This window comes from Lupinus angustifolius, chromosome LG05, assembly GCF_001865875.1.
Source record: "Lupinus angustifolius cultivar Tanjil chromosome LG05, LupAngTanjil_v1.0, whole genome shotgun sequence".
Classification (NCBI taxonomy): Eukaryota; Viridiplantae; Streptophyta; class Magnoliopsida; order Fabales; family Fabaceae; genus Lupinus; species Lupinus angustifolius.
The window spans coordinates 2662550-2678205 of NC_032013.1; the positions used below are offsets into that span (position 1 = coordinate 2662550).

The 15656-nt window shown below is 32.7% G+C and overlaps 1 protein-coding gene across 1 annotated transcript in view; it reads right to left on the reverse strand.

The window, feature by feature from the left end:
- LOC109347458 (FH protein interacting protein FIP2) overlaps positions 1 to 5813 on the reverse strand; it is a 7361-nt gene extending 1548 nt beyond the window's left edge. The window contains exons 1-9 of the mRNA XM_019587325.1: positions 5669 to 5813; positions 5450 to 5559; positions 4605 to 4739; positions 3784 to 3939; positions 3225 to 3308; positions 2728 to 2774; positions 2574 to 2647; positions 1477 to 1535; positions 1183 to 1242 (exon numbers count right to left, since the gene is read on the reverse strand). Coding sequence (XP_019442870.1) covers positions 1183 to 1242; positions 1477 to 1535; positions 2574 to 2647; positions 2728 to 2774; positions 3225 to 3308; positions 3784 to 3939; positions 4605 to 4739; positions 5450 to 5559; positions 5669 to 5717 — 774 coding nt within the window. The 5' untranslated portion in view covers positions 5718 to 5813. The remainder of the gene's footprint in view (positions 1 to 1182; positions 1243 to 1476; positions 1536 to 2573; positions 2648 to 2727; positions 2775 to 3224; positions 3309 to 3783; positions 3940 to 4604; positions 4740 to 5449; positions 5560 to 5668) is intronic.

Sequence of the window (15656 nt, forward strand, 5' to 3'; positions counted from 1 at the left end):
TTCACTCAACCATGGAAATGAATCGATTGAAAAAACCTGAATTGATTGAAAAAACCTGAATTGGAAATTAATAATAAATTACACAGAGCAACCGCAACATTAATGAGATCACAGGATCACCTTTTTTATTTTAAGATACACACTCACCCCTTACTTCAAATTCTAACATAGCATATAGAGCCTCTCTACATGTTTTAACAAATACAAAATATCCAGCCCCTATTTTCTTTATCATTTTTTTATAATTAGAGTCTAAAAATGTCAATTCCAAATAATTGATTTGACTACAACACAATAACAACAACCAAGCTTTAATCCCACTAGGTGGGATCGGCTACATGGATTGAATGATGTCATAATGCTCTACCATAATACATTTGGTGGAGGTGCGGGGAAAAAGTTACTTTGAGTCTTTGACTAATTTGTATTAAACTAATTTAAGTAACTGTACGAAAATATTTCAAACTAATTGTTACTTAAAAAAAAGTTACTTTGAGTCTTTGACTAATTTGTATTAAACTAATTTAAGCCTTAATCCCACTAGGTGGGGTCGGCTACATGGATTGAATGATGTTATAATGCTCTACCATAATACATTTGGTGGAGGTGCGGGGAAAAAAGAATATATGTGTACTTTTTTAGGGGGGAAAGTTTAGCTGTACAGAGCACCCACCAAAGAACACCTCACATTTGAAACAAGATTTGAACTCACGACCTTGTGGGCTATGAGTCAATTCCTTACCAATTAGACCAACCTTCATTGGTAAATATGTTTACTTTAAAACCAACATTTTAGTAAACTAAAAAGATAAGAAACTTAATAATCTACTTGTAACTAATATTTGCGTCTTTTGTGCTTGTGGGCAACCCTGTCCCATCACAAGCCAGCAAAAGTCAGGACCATCAGGTAGAGCCAACAGTTGCAGCCAAATTTTGCTGGCCTAGTTCTCAATTTCTCATATTCCTTACGGTTATTCAGTCTGGGCTGTTGTGATTAGCCCATTTTGACACCATATGTATAATGTATCGGCTGAGTGGGAAACATGCCACAAACATTCTTGATAGTTTAAGGAGATATTCTTGTGTGAGAATAACGTAGAAATCATCTGCCGTTTTTAGTGTGTGCAAAATATTCCCAACCCTATTATGTGCACCCATACATACAGATACAAAATAATTTACCTTTAAATTAGCTCCTTCTAAGATAGCCCCCTCTAGATTGGCATTAGTAAGATCTGCATTCTGAGAAGTCAAAAGGAACTAACTAATTAATATTGCAATTTTTTATCCAAGACACAGTACTAGCAATGCATGTATCAAGCTACAACCCATCTCACAAAAATGAGAACTACAGATTCAGTAAAATATGACTAAAAAACCCCCATTTTGGTCCTTAAAATTCAAGTATCATCAGTTTGGTCAGCTAATAATAAAGATATCATCAAAATGGTGCTTTAATGTAAAATTTTGGTGCACCTGTAGATGTGCAGAACGCAGGTCTGCTCCACAGAAGCTACTATCTACTAGACAAGCATCTGTAAAAAGCAGTTTCAAACAGTTTAGCTTCGCTTCCAAGAATAGTGTTTGATATGCTAATACAAATTGCACTTTTCATCTTGTTTCGCTGTAAAGTCTGGAGAAAGGGAGGCTAAAAGTTGGACATGCTTTGCAATAGATCTGTTTTTTATTTGTTCACATAAATACCTGGAGTATGAATGCAGAATACAATTACAAAGACAAGGTATCATTAATATTTGTCCTTGTCTTTTACTAAGATCATCTTCATCCCCAATGACATTTCTCAAATACCAAGCATAATGCCACTCAGACCATCCTCATTCATATTGAATGGGAAATAACTAATTTTAAACAGAGAACAGTACATTCTACAATTTTGAGAAAGGAAGTTATATATCCTCACCCTGAGTAGAAAATAATAATAAGCACATGCCATTGGCATAGAAAGTAGAAATGGATACATATCAATTTGGTGCAAAGGATGGGAGGTATGCATTAAGGGGTAAAGACTCTGTAGTTTTTTCTCTTCATGTTAATAAATTTCTTCTTTTTATCAAAAGAAAAGTATAACTGACATGAAAATGTTGAGGTTGATGAGTGAATGGGCATACTGGAAACAGAATGTTATGAATGAATATATCTAGGAGAACGTTGGTGTAGCACCTATCAAGCAGAAGTAGCAAGTAGGGGAACTTTATTAATGTGGTTTGGTCATTAGAAAAGAAGACCAATGGAGGCTCAAGTGAAACAATGGATCAAATAGAAGATAGTCTGATTATATGGGTAGAAAAAGACCTAAGAAAATTTTACTCGAAACCATTAAAAAGACCTTTCTTAGATAGTTAACCAAAATCTTGGTTGTAAGATAGCCCAATAGAATCAATTAATGTGCCAACACCACATAACAGAAATGACAAGGAATCATGTGGCAATAATACATGTGTATGATGGAACCAGTATTTGAGCAGAGTGATACTATAGCATTGAGTAGTAAAAAGTAATATTCTAGAGATCAGAATGTATAAAATACATATAAACATAATAAACTAATAGACCTTGCAAATTTGCACTCTGAAGACATGCACCAGCTAATAAAGCACCACGGAGATTTGCCCCAGTAAATTCACATCTTCCCTAGGTAAGATGAAATAATTAAGAGGCCAGCAAGTATGCATGCAATTAAACAGATGAATTTTCTGAGTGACTTACTCACGCAAAGTTGCATTATGAAAGATGGAGCCCTCAGCATCAACATCCTATTAAATTAGATAGACACTTTAGGATAACATATCAATTAAAACTAAATCGGGTTGGTGATGTGGTTATTACCAGCCAATTGTACAATCTCATACTGAACTAAAACAAGACAAGCACACGGTGCCATAAGCTTTAAAAAGTTTTAAAATTTGTGGTATCATACCAGTGAACAGGTGCTTCACAAAATACTGTACCATTAATCATTTACATCAAATATATATATATATATACATATATTATAATGAAAAGGTGGGCATCTTTCGACTGGATCGCAAAGTTGGTTTGTAAGTTGTTCCCAAACTATTGAAAGCCTAAACCAGGAAGAGATGGAACTAAATTCAGCCCAAGCTTTAGTAACTTCAAGTCTAATGTGCCGTATACGAAATTGGTCCGAATCAACTTGCCAACTTGATATCCCAAATATTAAGTCTGGTCAAAGTCATACTTACCCGAAACTTTGCACATTGAAGGTTTGCTCGTGAAAAGAACACATTTTTAAGACAAGCATAGCTGAAATCCACAAATGATAAATCCTGAAAAATCAAATATGAAGAGATCAAGACTATGTCAAGGAATGAGGTTAGCAGACACATTATGCTCCATATATTTAAAAATTAAAAATTCTATTGAATATGATTTAGATGCCTGAAGAAGTTATGTTAAGTCCCGGAAAGTGGTTATTGAAATAATTTTCTCCAGCAAAGTGTAACACCTTACATATCATCCTTTGCCATAAACAGTAATCATCAAATGCCCCAATCGTATAATATTGAAGGCACATATGGATATAAGTGAATTCGGAATTTCTGCCAACATACATTACCTTAAAACTTCCTATTACTGATAAAAATGAAGTTACTGAAGACTAGATAAAGCAAAGTTAAGAGATATATTTGAAGGCTAAAAGGAAATGCAGCGCTTAATCCAAAACTTGAATCCAAGTAATGACATTGGTTTTACAAGTATCCTAAGATACTAAACAGAAGCATTATGATCCAGAAAAATTACCAATTTAGAGAGGTCAAGGCCAGAAAGATTAACCCCTCGAAACCTAACTCTGTCAGATTGTATACACTTGATGATATCAGTACGTGTCAACTCAGTATGAAACTCATCATCTTCTTTCCTCTTGTTAAGGACAGCATGGATTCCATCCATTAGACCCTGACATTTACAAATGATCACAAGTTTTAGGATTTTAGTAAGGCCTGAAATTTCAGCTTCTTTTCCATTTGGTAAAACAATTGGAAGAAATCAAGGGAGAGGGTATATAAGGAGCCTCAAGTTTAACATCATGACATATAGAACTATGAAAGCAATGATAGCAAGCGGAAGCATGCATTTCGTTTGTTTATGATGCTAAGATGCAGAAAAACTCCATTACAACCGCTATTCTTGATACAACAGTCACAACAAATGTGAAGTGTATATTTTGAAGTTCTCAAATGATTTTAATATATATATATATATAAAGGGGAAAATGACACTGCCTCATCTTTAAGTTAAAGCATGCATGTCCAAAATCTATCAAATGTGTGTGACTTGCTGATAATTGAAATGGAAATAGAGAAAAGGGAAAAATAAATATTAAGGATCTTATTATGTTGAATGCCTGGTATCATCATAGTGCTGATATATTAATAAAAAAAAAACAAAAAAGACTCTGGAGCACATGGTTATGTAGAGCAATACCCTGGCAAACTGTACTCGAAAAATGATGGCAATACGAGTAGTAAACAAAACCAAGCAGAATGGAGTCTAAGAAAGTAGATTCCAGATACTAAAGCATCTGACCAGCAATCATAATCCAATAAAAGAGCATTGCTTACCAGCAGCTGATAGTACTCCGCCTCGCGCAACAGCTCTGTATATTCAGATTCCTCCAGAGTGGGCACAACGCCGTCCCTTAACCAATTGAGAATGTGCCGGAAGTGTTTACCATCTCTGTCAACAAAGACATACCCCTGCAATCACCCATTGCAATTGTCATCAAATCTGACAAGTCAGCAAATGTAACAAATATGAATAGTAGGCTGAACATATAGAATTCCATACTCCTACAAAACAAAACCATCAAAAACAATAATAACAATAAGGTCAACTCGGTGCACGAGGCTCCCACCTACTACACTTAGGGGTAGATGTACATAGCCCATCTACTAAGCTACTATGCTTAAGGGTAGATGTACACACCCTTAGCACTGCAAACGGAGAGATTGTTTCCATGATTAGAAACTGTGATCTCTTGGTCACTAAGCAGCAAACATTACCATTATGCCGAAGCTCACCAATAACAAAAATAATAAAAAGTGCAGTCCACTACACAAGGCACCCACCTAGTGGGGTCTCAGTAGGATAAATGTACACAACTTTATACTCACAAGCAAAAAGGCTGTCCAGGATTTGAACCCATGACCTTCAAGTCACAAGGTAAACAACTTTACCATTGCATCAACCACTTCCAAAAACAACCACAATAACAATAATAAAGGATACTCACATTGACCACTCCTGAGATAGGTTCACTAAATTGACATCTCCCTTTTTTTTCAGAAATTACACCGAGCTCCCTCGAGGTGATAACCTAAACCTCGAGGAAAGTCGATGTAATTTCTCGAATAAGAGTAATTAAGCTAAATTTCAAACACAAAAAAAAAAGTGAAATAGAGATTACCTTGTCAGAATCTTGACATAGAGTATGGCGACCACTGAACATAGCAGCAAGCATTGAATCAGGTTCCCTCTGTGTCAAAGTATCGGTGGTTGTCCAAAATTTCTTCCCTCCTTTTCACAAACAACGTAATAACAAAATCAAATAAATTTTTTATGAAATCCCTAAGTTTTATAGCAACAATGATGAATTGGAATAATGGTATAAGAAAATGAGGAATACCTATGTTGATGCGAACCACGGAAGATAAATCGGAATCGAAGTTCTTCATTGTGGCGAGCCTCAGAACAGAAAGAGAGAGAGAGAGATTAGCGACGACGCTACAGCTCCACCAGAGTTGGTAAATTAAGAAATACCAAATTATGTATATCTTATTATCAGGACTCAAGGATATGTTGTTATTCTCAACTTTTCTATACAACTCAGTTTAATTTTTTTTTTTGTAATCAAAGTATTTCACTTAAAGATAATGAACTAATTTATTCAGACAAAAAAAAAAATCTATATTATAAGAGTTATTTACACTATTATTACATTATTTATTATTCATTTTTAAATATTATTGACTTATAACAAAATATAAATGAAGGGTAAATAATATACTAGTTCATTTTAGGTGTAGGATTAACTTTCTCAACCATAGTTTCATGGTCGTCCTGGTATCTTCTTGGTAATACAAATTTAATTAAATAAAAGTGTGGCTCGATGCAATTGTCAGTTAGAGATGATAAAACGAGTTGTCAGACCCACTTTGTCTGTATCAACAAATATTCGTAAAAGTTTAAGGGGGTGCCGACATGCATGTATTGTCTTAACAGACAAAATTCAGTGGTCTGCCCATTTTAAAACGGGCTAACGAACATGTGGGCAGTCTGTAGCATTGTTGAATAGTTAAAAAACATATAATAAATTAAATAAAGTAATTGAAGATAAAAAATTAATAAAAACTTTGATATTTTACATGAAGTTGGACAAATCACATTAGATTACAATTTTTTAGGAATTAAAAAAAAACATTACATAATAACTTACTTGAAATTTTCTTAGATTTTTCCTTAAATTATGCTCGTGGAACGCTTGCATTGCCTAATGGAAATGCTTGCGAGCTTGGTGTGCGAAATGGGCAGATGTGCGAAATTTGTATGCCATGCTTGTAAAAAAATGGGTGATGCGAGCGAGCCCGTGAGTATTGCCCATTTTGTCATCTATAATATCGGCCCACATTTTTACTTTATAATATCAAATATTTAAGTTTTATATATTTTTTATTAGTGAATCAGAATATTTTTTATATTAAATGTAATTTTTATTTGGTGCACTTTATATTATATTTCTTTGTTTATGTTTTAGTTGTCAAATTAAGGTAAGAGGGTTAATATGTTAGTGGTGATTACATATGATTATATATTTTTTTGTAGAAATTAAAAAGGGTTAAGGGTAAAATAGGATAGAGAAAATTATATCATAGTATTAGTTACACTATGTTCTCCTTTTATATATAGTATAGAAGTATATATGTTCTCCTTTTATATATAGTATAAAAGTAATGTAACTAGCGAGTTGACAAGAACTATGTGTTTATCGTCCTAGATTCTTATGTTATGATATTAAGTACTCATTTTTTATATATATCATTTTAGACTTTGTATTAGGTGTATTGTGTGTAATAATTTTTTATGTTTTTATTGTAATGTTCAATTTAAGGTGAGATATGTGTTTATTGTGTTAATAGTAGTTACCTAGAATTGTATGATTTTTTGTAGATATTAAAATTTGTTAACGGCAAAATATGAAATTATAAATTAATTCATGAAGATAGTTATACCATGTTTTACATTTATATATAGTATAGATATCGATATAAGTTATTATGGTATATAAAAATTGGAGGTAATTGATTATATGATCATTCATGCTCAAATTTGAGATAAATGATCTTAGGTTCATGTATATGGTTCATCACAAAAAGAGTATAATCCTTAGGCAGCGTTTCTTTGCAGAAAAGGAAAAATGCTAAAATACGTGAGATTGTTATTCATGAGTATTTTAATAAACGTGTTTGGTTAAAATTTGAGAATTTATGGAAAATGACTTCAACATTTGTGTTAGCTGATGATGTATATTACTATGAATATATGTCATAATTCTTAAAATACTCATATTATAGAGAGGAAAAAAAGCAGAATCATGCTTGAGTTAGATTGGACATGTGTGGAGGAAACCATTATAAGTCAATGTAAGGAGAGTGAATGAAATGAAAATTAATCCAACTTCTAGAGGACTCTACATGCCAAATTATAATCATCATCATAATATATGATTATCGTTTTTGACTTTCTATAAGAAGATCATTTATATGTTCATTATCAATACCTTCATTGTGAATATATCAAATGAATTTGGTTATGTGGAGTAAATAGTTGTTTTGTATTTATATAAAATATGGAAATTGGAGGTAATTGATTATATGATCATTAATGCTTAAATTTGAGATAAATGATCTTAGGTTCATGTATATGGTTCATCACGAAAAGAGTATAATCCCCTAGGAAGTGTTTGTTCCAAAGAATAAAATTTCATTTACGAAACTCCATTACAAAAAATACTAAAATACCTGAGTTTGTGTTATTCTTGGGTATTTTAAAAAACATGTTCGGTTAAAATTTGAGAATTTATGGAAATGATTCAACATTTGTTTAGTTGATGATGTATATTCCTATGTAGTGATGGCAATGTCAGTATTGCCTGCGGGCCAGCCTGCATTGCTCGCAATTTTTTGTCTGTTAGCCCATATTGCCCGCTTTATTAGCGAGCATTTTAAACGAGCTCTATGAGCCACCCGCATGCATTACATCCAATCACTTTTATTTTTAAATGTGGCCCAGTGGCTCAACTCCAGTCACGGATTCACCCACCCAACTCCTTATTTCCTTTCCTTTGTTAATTGCTACTGCAGTGTTACGTCTTCATTCACCCAATGCCATTCCTTCTCTATTTCATTTCCTCTTTCATCCATATTTCACTTCCATCTTCATTCTTCACAGCATATGAATGACTCATTGCCTACTGTAATGTGCTTATGTAAAATCTATTGAGTTATTGTCTACTATATTGCATAGGAATGATTCACACTTCACATGAACATTGCATTGATATTTGATAACTTAACATTCACTATTGAGTCACTTTTATTTTTTATTTTTTAATGTAAATAGGAAAATGCCTGCAGGCTGCCCATTAGCCTGTTTTAAAACGGGTAGGGTATGACATTTTGTCCTTTAACCTATTGCGGGCACGGGCAAAATGGGTTGGGCGGCTCATTTTACCATCTCTATTACTATGAATATATGCTATAATTCCTAAAATACTCATATTGTAGAAAAAGATAGTAGAATTATACTTTAGATAGTTTGGACATGAGTCGATGGATCATTATAAGTCAATGTAAGGAGAGTGAATGAAATGGAGGTTAGTCCAATTTCTAAAGACTCTACATGCCAAATTATAATCATTATCATAATATATTATCATTGTTTTTTACTTTCTGTAGGAAGATAATTTATATGTTCATTATCAACACCTTCATTGTGAACCGTATCAAATGAATTTGGTTGTGTGGAGTAAATAGTTATGTTATGTTTTAGTTTTGTTGTAAAAGTTATTGTTCTTTATAATTTTTTGTTGTATAAGTTAAACCTAATTAAGTACACAATTTAAAAATGAAAAGTAGAATCTAAATGGTTTAATGTTTCTCTTATTTGATTTAATACATCATTTTATTCATGTGCTTAAATTGGCATATAATATCATGTTTCACTTTTTAATATTATTATAATTTATAAATATTTATGCTATGAATATTACTCTATTTTTTTGTTCAAAGTCTATAATATTGATATTTGTTATATATTTTTATTATAAGTTCATAATATCGTTTTTTTATAAAACAATCTTCACCCAAGTCTTATTAACAAGATAAAGGTTCCCAAAAAGAGGGGTAAAAGAAGAATAACTGGGTAGTCCGAACCCGCTCGAGTAAGCCCCATATGAACCCGATTTTAAAATAGTTCATCTGATATAGGCTAAAAAACTCGGATTCAATAAAAGTACCTAATATGATACACAAGTCTTATGAGTTTTTTTACCCACAAGGCGTTGATATAGTGATGTAAGGCCCCATTGGATCCCAAGGTCGATAGTTCGATTCTTGGGAGCGGTATTTGTTGGGAAAGGCAACTACGAACCCCGAAAGAAATTAATTCCTTATCCAAAAAGATGAGAGAATACTCTTGTTAGTACCAAAAAAATCCTCAGTTTTTGGGCATTGGTTGGCCAACACAATTAGACCTTCCTATTTTGACAGGCATAGATAATACTATTCATTATTCTATCGTAACAAATTGTTATATAAAATATTTAAGATTTATTAGGTTGATACTTTTAAAATTAAAAAAATATAACATATTTTCTCCTATTATTAATTATTATCACAAATTGTATTTATATGTCATGGTTATTTCAGTTTCATACTAGTTATATAATATATGTTGATACTCACAATAAAATAAAATATACACAATACTAATAATGGATAAAAGAAACTATTTTATTATTTTATTATGCACAACGAACACATAAAATGACATTTAGAGATGGATATTTTTATATTGTCATTGTATTATTGCAATGAGAATATAATATACATAATTTTGGAAGTGAAAATGAAAAGAGATCAAAACGTAAATAAAATATTTTCGTAGGATTAACTCTTTCCTTGAAATAATTTTTTAAAACTAGAAATAACATAAGAACATGTTATTTCCACATTTGCATTCCGAGAAATAACTCAAGACCCCTTGAAACAAACATTCCTAGTCATTCTCGCATTCATAAAAGGTAGAGTCAAGCTTGCATTGAACTTAATTTTAGGATTGAATTGATCAGATTTAGATAAAAAATATTTGAGGATTAGCACTAAATTAAATAATAGTTTAGGACTGAGTGAACATTTATCTTCTTTTGAATTAAAACTTACTATATAACCATGGTTATTGTTGGCAGATTCATAAAACTTTGCTAATGTGTAAAGTTTCCTCGGAACGATGTGGATAAAAAATCATAACCATCATTTTTCATAGTAAAGATCTTCTATACCACTATTTTTATAAAAGACCAATAAAAACATGTCAACTTATACCAATTGTTACTATTTTTGATAGAGGATAAAAAAAATAATGGTATAATTTTATTGACTTAATATAGAGATAGAGAAAACGTGGTATAGAAAATCTCCGCTCCATTTTTCAACCAATATAAATTCTTCAAACATAAATTCTTCATAATACTCACTCATTGTCCTTTTCTGCCCTAATTTCATTCGTTTAGCCAAAGGATCATAAAAAACTTCACCAAACCTTCCAACTATAATTTTAATATATTCAACCCAATTTGGTAATAATTTTGTCCATATAGATTTCCCAAGTGTATGTCAACTTCAATATGCATAATTGCTACTTTGACCTTAACATCTTCAAGTATGTCATCAATCAAAAAATAGGTTTTATAGTGATATAATATTGTTTCACATTTTCACCATTGGACCTTGGAAAATCTATCCTTGCTAATATAGTACAACAAGTAGTGAGAAATAAAGAATATGTCACCTTTGTTATGTGTGCAATTATTCTACCGAGATCCTTTGTTATTAGTAGTGTTATAAAAACCGGTTCGTGCAGGTCGGTTCAATCGGTAAACCGGTGAACCGATCTCAATACCGGTATGTTACAGTAATTATACCGGTCATGCAATCATACCAATTAAAATCGGCTAAAATCGGTCAATTTTCAATTGAACCGTACCGGTCATACCGACCAGTTTTTATTTAAAATTAATTTTTTATGAAATTGAAAAAAATATTTATTTTTTATTGATTTTTCAACATTAATAATAATATATTATATTTTTATATCTAATTTCTCCGGTATGCGGTTTAATTAGTGAACCACCAGTTGAACCGTTATACCACTATATCAATACCCTAACCGATTTTATTATAAAGACTTTGGATAAAAGACTTTTGAATGCATTCTCTGGTTCTGAGAGGTCCATAGTGTTAAGCTATTTGAAAAGGGCTAAAATAGCTTGTAATCATGATATTAAATACTAAGCATTATTAGGATTAATGATAATATGAATATCACTATTATGATTAAAGTTGTACTATTTTGTAGATAAACCAAATATTAATCATAATTAAAGAATGAATATTTATGTAATATATGCACCAAAGTTAGAGTATCATTCTACTATATTCTTCCAACATATCAATGAAATATATTAAACTAGGTGAAAGACTTGAGCAAAAGGGAATCCTTGTAAACATGGCATTTCTTAGCGCATGTAAATACATGATCCCCTATGGATACATTATATCTCTCTACTTTTTGAGAAAGTATGGTTTCTCAACTTCATCTTAAGGATAATTAGAACCAAGGTTTTAGCTTTGACATGCTAAAGTAACGTTTCTTGGAGGTCATGGTTTAAGCATACTAGAAAAGTACTTTTCTTGAGCAATTCTTCTATTGGTTTCCTAATAAATTTAGCCAAATTTCTTTGTAAAGAAACAACTAACTCTACTAATCATGACTCAAGCTTCTTTGTAAATTTCATCTTTAAGTGATCTTGGCGATCTCTAATTGTGGTTTGTATTTTAGTTGCTTTTGTCATTGTTGACTATGTTGGTAAAATATTGTAATAGACTTTAATAGTGGGAGAGACTTTATATACTTAAAGATACATAATACATACTAAAGACGATAAATACCATCATCATATATAAAGTCAATGTCTTTCATGTCAAATCATTGAGAAAAAATATATATAAAACTAGAGCTTGAGTGGAAGCGTGCCTCAATGTATTCATTGAGAATATGATGGATAAACTTTAGTTGTCCTTATTCTTATATCCATCAACTCTATGTCATTTGTTATTGTATGCAAATGTATATTCATAATAGAACATGTAGGTTCTTTGGCCTTCAAATTGTAAACTACCATTAGCTTTAGTTTTTTCTTTAATGGAATGAAGATAATGATTTTGTATCTTGTGTTATGGTTCATCTTGTGTTATTCAATTGGGGACCATAACCTCTTATTCATAAGAAGCGCATACCATTCCATGAAGGATGATGTTACTTGATTTTCTTATTTCAATTTTTCCCATCATAAAATAGAAATAAGACTTTTGATATGTATATAATAATTTACATGACATAATAATTATGTCTATAGCCATAGACATTACTTAAATTTGATCACTTTAATTTACCTACTTAAAATAATGACTCTAAACACACTTAAACATACTTAAAATAATGACTCTAAACACACTTAAACATTACATGCGTAATCCAAAATTTCTTACAGACTAGTCATAGAATTAATAGCTTTGATACTAATTGGTAAGGTTTTGTTGAAACTACTATTGATTTATCCGGCTCAGCTCAAAGCCCAAGTGATTTTGAAACTTCTAAAACAACTTGCTAAAGTCTTTCCTTTTTTTTTTTTTGGCAACTTTTCAAAATTCTGTTTTTTGGTTTTTACTGTTAAGTTAGTTTAGTTTCTATTTTTAGCTTTTTCTGTTTTGATTCTTTTCTATTTTGATCTCAGCTTGGTTTAAATAAGTCTTGAGTAGTGTTTAAATCATTCATTCAAGAATCAATGAAGATACTTTTCATTTTTCATTCTCATTCAAAGAATCAGATTTTATCATTCTAAAGATAAGAAACAAGGATTCTTATGAGAGGAAAGTGAAATAACTAAAGATAATATAAGAGGATGGTTGATTTGTGTTTACCAACTTTTTTAGTTTGAAACAAATTCTAACAATTACAAACAATTCTAAGACTCTTTAAAAACTTAGATAAAAGACTCGTCTATTTTTTGGCATAATAGAAATTAGACGACTACCTCTAAATCAAACTTGAATATATTTCAACAAATAAATTTGATATTTACAAATGTAACTCCCCAAGTTAAATCTATCATACGAGATAACTTAGACAAATAAAAGAGTTAAAGCAAAAGAGGTATCAAACAAAGAATTATAATGGTTGGTTTAAATCCATAAGCTACATTTATTTTCTTGGCATGATCAAGTTTCCACTATAATTAATCCAGGTTATAGAACAAGTATTTACTTTCACAATTATCCAATTTGAATTCTAAACTACCAAGTATTTTTGCACACATTGTAACGCCCTGAAAATTACTTCAAAAATATTGCTAAAAAACGGGTAATTTTTTTTTAATAATGTAATATAAATTTTTTTTCCTTATATTCGTTTCTTTTCCGAGACATCACTTTAAGTAACATAAATTTCGGAAAAATCAATAATCGTTACCTAATAGTAACAAAAAACAACTCAACATATCTTTGAATAATTCTTCATTGAAAGAATGAGAAACGTTAGTACGAAATACAAGGCGAAATAAAATCTTCGCCTAAACTGAAACTATACAAAATAGGTTGAGTCATTCAGCACATCAAAAGTACCCTACACAGATACTCTACCCAAAAAGCAAAATAAAAATGGAAATGGTTGCTAACGGCTAGCTCTAGAGTTTATGGGTGCGCTAGAACACTCGCTCGGATCCTCCTCCATCTCGGAATCAGAGGAGAGGTCTACTACCTCGATGGAGTCCTCTATGCAGATTAACTCCACACAATCCTCCTATTCAGCTTCCAGCTCCTCCTCAACCTCCATCTCCTCCTCCGGGTCATAGGACAAGTTCTATGGCCTAATCCCCGCTCTCGCATATGCCTGAGGTTCAGGCATGGTCCATCGAGCGGCTCTCCTCCAAGGTGGCGAACTGATCACATTGTCCCAACTTCGTCGCCTCGTAGATGACCTCATAGCAGTTGGTCCGTGAGGAGTCACAGACTGAGTAGATGATACGGCAGGTGTCGGTCTCCGATCGGGCAAAGTGTAGGAAGCCTCAAGTCCGCGTGATGGGATGGAAAGTGCATTATGGAGCCATCACACACCATCTCCAGCTCCAAGGTGCAAGGGCCTGTGTAGGTGTATCGATCTTCATCAATTCTCCATGCCCCATCCTAGGACATTGATAAGTGCCAAACATACCTAAATTTCATACACTTTTATGGCACTTATCTTAAGCATAATTGAGAAAAACCAACTTAAAACAATACTTTTTGGATAAAATACCACAATATTGTATATTTGTGTTTGTATTTCTTTTTTATGTGTTTTGTACGATTTAGAAAGAAAAAGAAAATATAATAATGACTCATGGTCCAAGAGAAAAAGAAGTCAAACTCAAGGTGCTCAAGCAGCTGAGCGTGGGCCAAGCCACGCTGAGCTGACCAAGACAACAGCCTGACCTGGACACCAGCCTGGCACAGACCAAGCTGCTCAAGCAAGCACCTGAGCGGACATGCTTGACGCTCAGCCTAGCACCAGACAAAACCTGACATGGTCAGAACTCAACCTTGGCACGGTCAGGCAGAAGCATGGCACACGCCCAAGCTGCTCAAGCAGCAGCTCAGCGGTGCCACATGTATGCTCAGCGGTGAACCAACACCTGACCAGGTCAGCAAGCACCAAGTCACGTCTCAGTCAGCACAGTCAAAGCTGTTCAACAAGCAGCTTAGCGGTGCCACATGTATACTTAGCAGTGTGCACCCAGACTTGACTTAGCCATCAAGAAAACCATGAAGTCACCAACGACATCACTTCAAGTAGCCCACCATAGCTGGTCTAGTAGCTCACAACTAGTTTTGATGAGTCATGCTTAAGGAGGTGACAAAGTTGCTTGATCAAGTGACCAAACCCATGTTGAAGAGTTTGGCCAGCTGCTGAGTGGTGCAAACAAGCAACTCAGTGGCTTTAGGGAAAGTTCTATAAATAGAAGGCATTTCATTCGAACAAAGGGACTTCACAACACTTCATATCGTATCTTCTTGCCTTCTTCCCTAGAAACACAATTCTCTCTTCTAGTTCTTATTTCTTAGAAGTTCTTTTTAAGTAAGTTTTGTAATTTTAGTTTATAATTCAAGAGGAGAAAAGGAGAAGGCAAATAAGATGCAAAAATCAATTTTGTAATCTCATTTGGAACTCAAAGCATCCAATCTTTGGATGGATGGCTCATGCTCCTAACAATTTATTTTGAATATGGTTATGTATTTCCA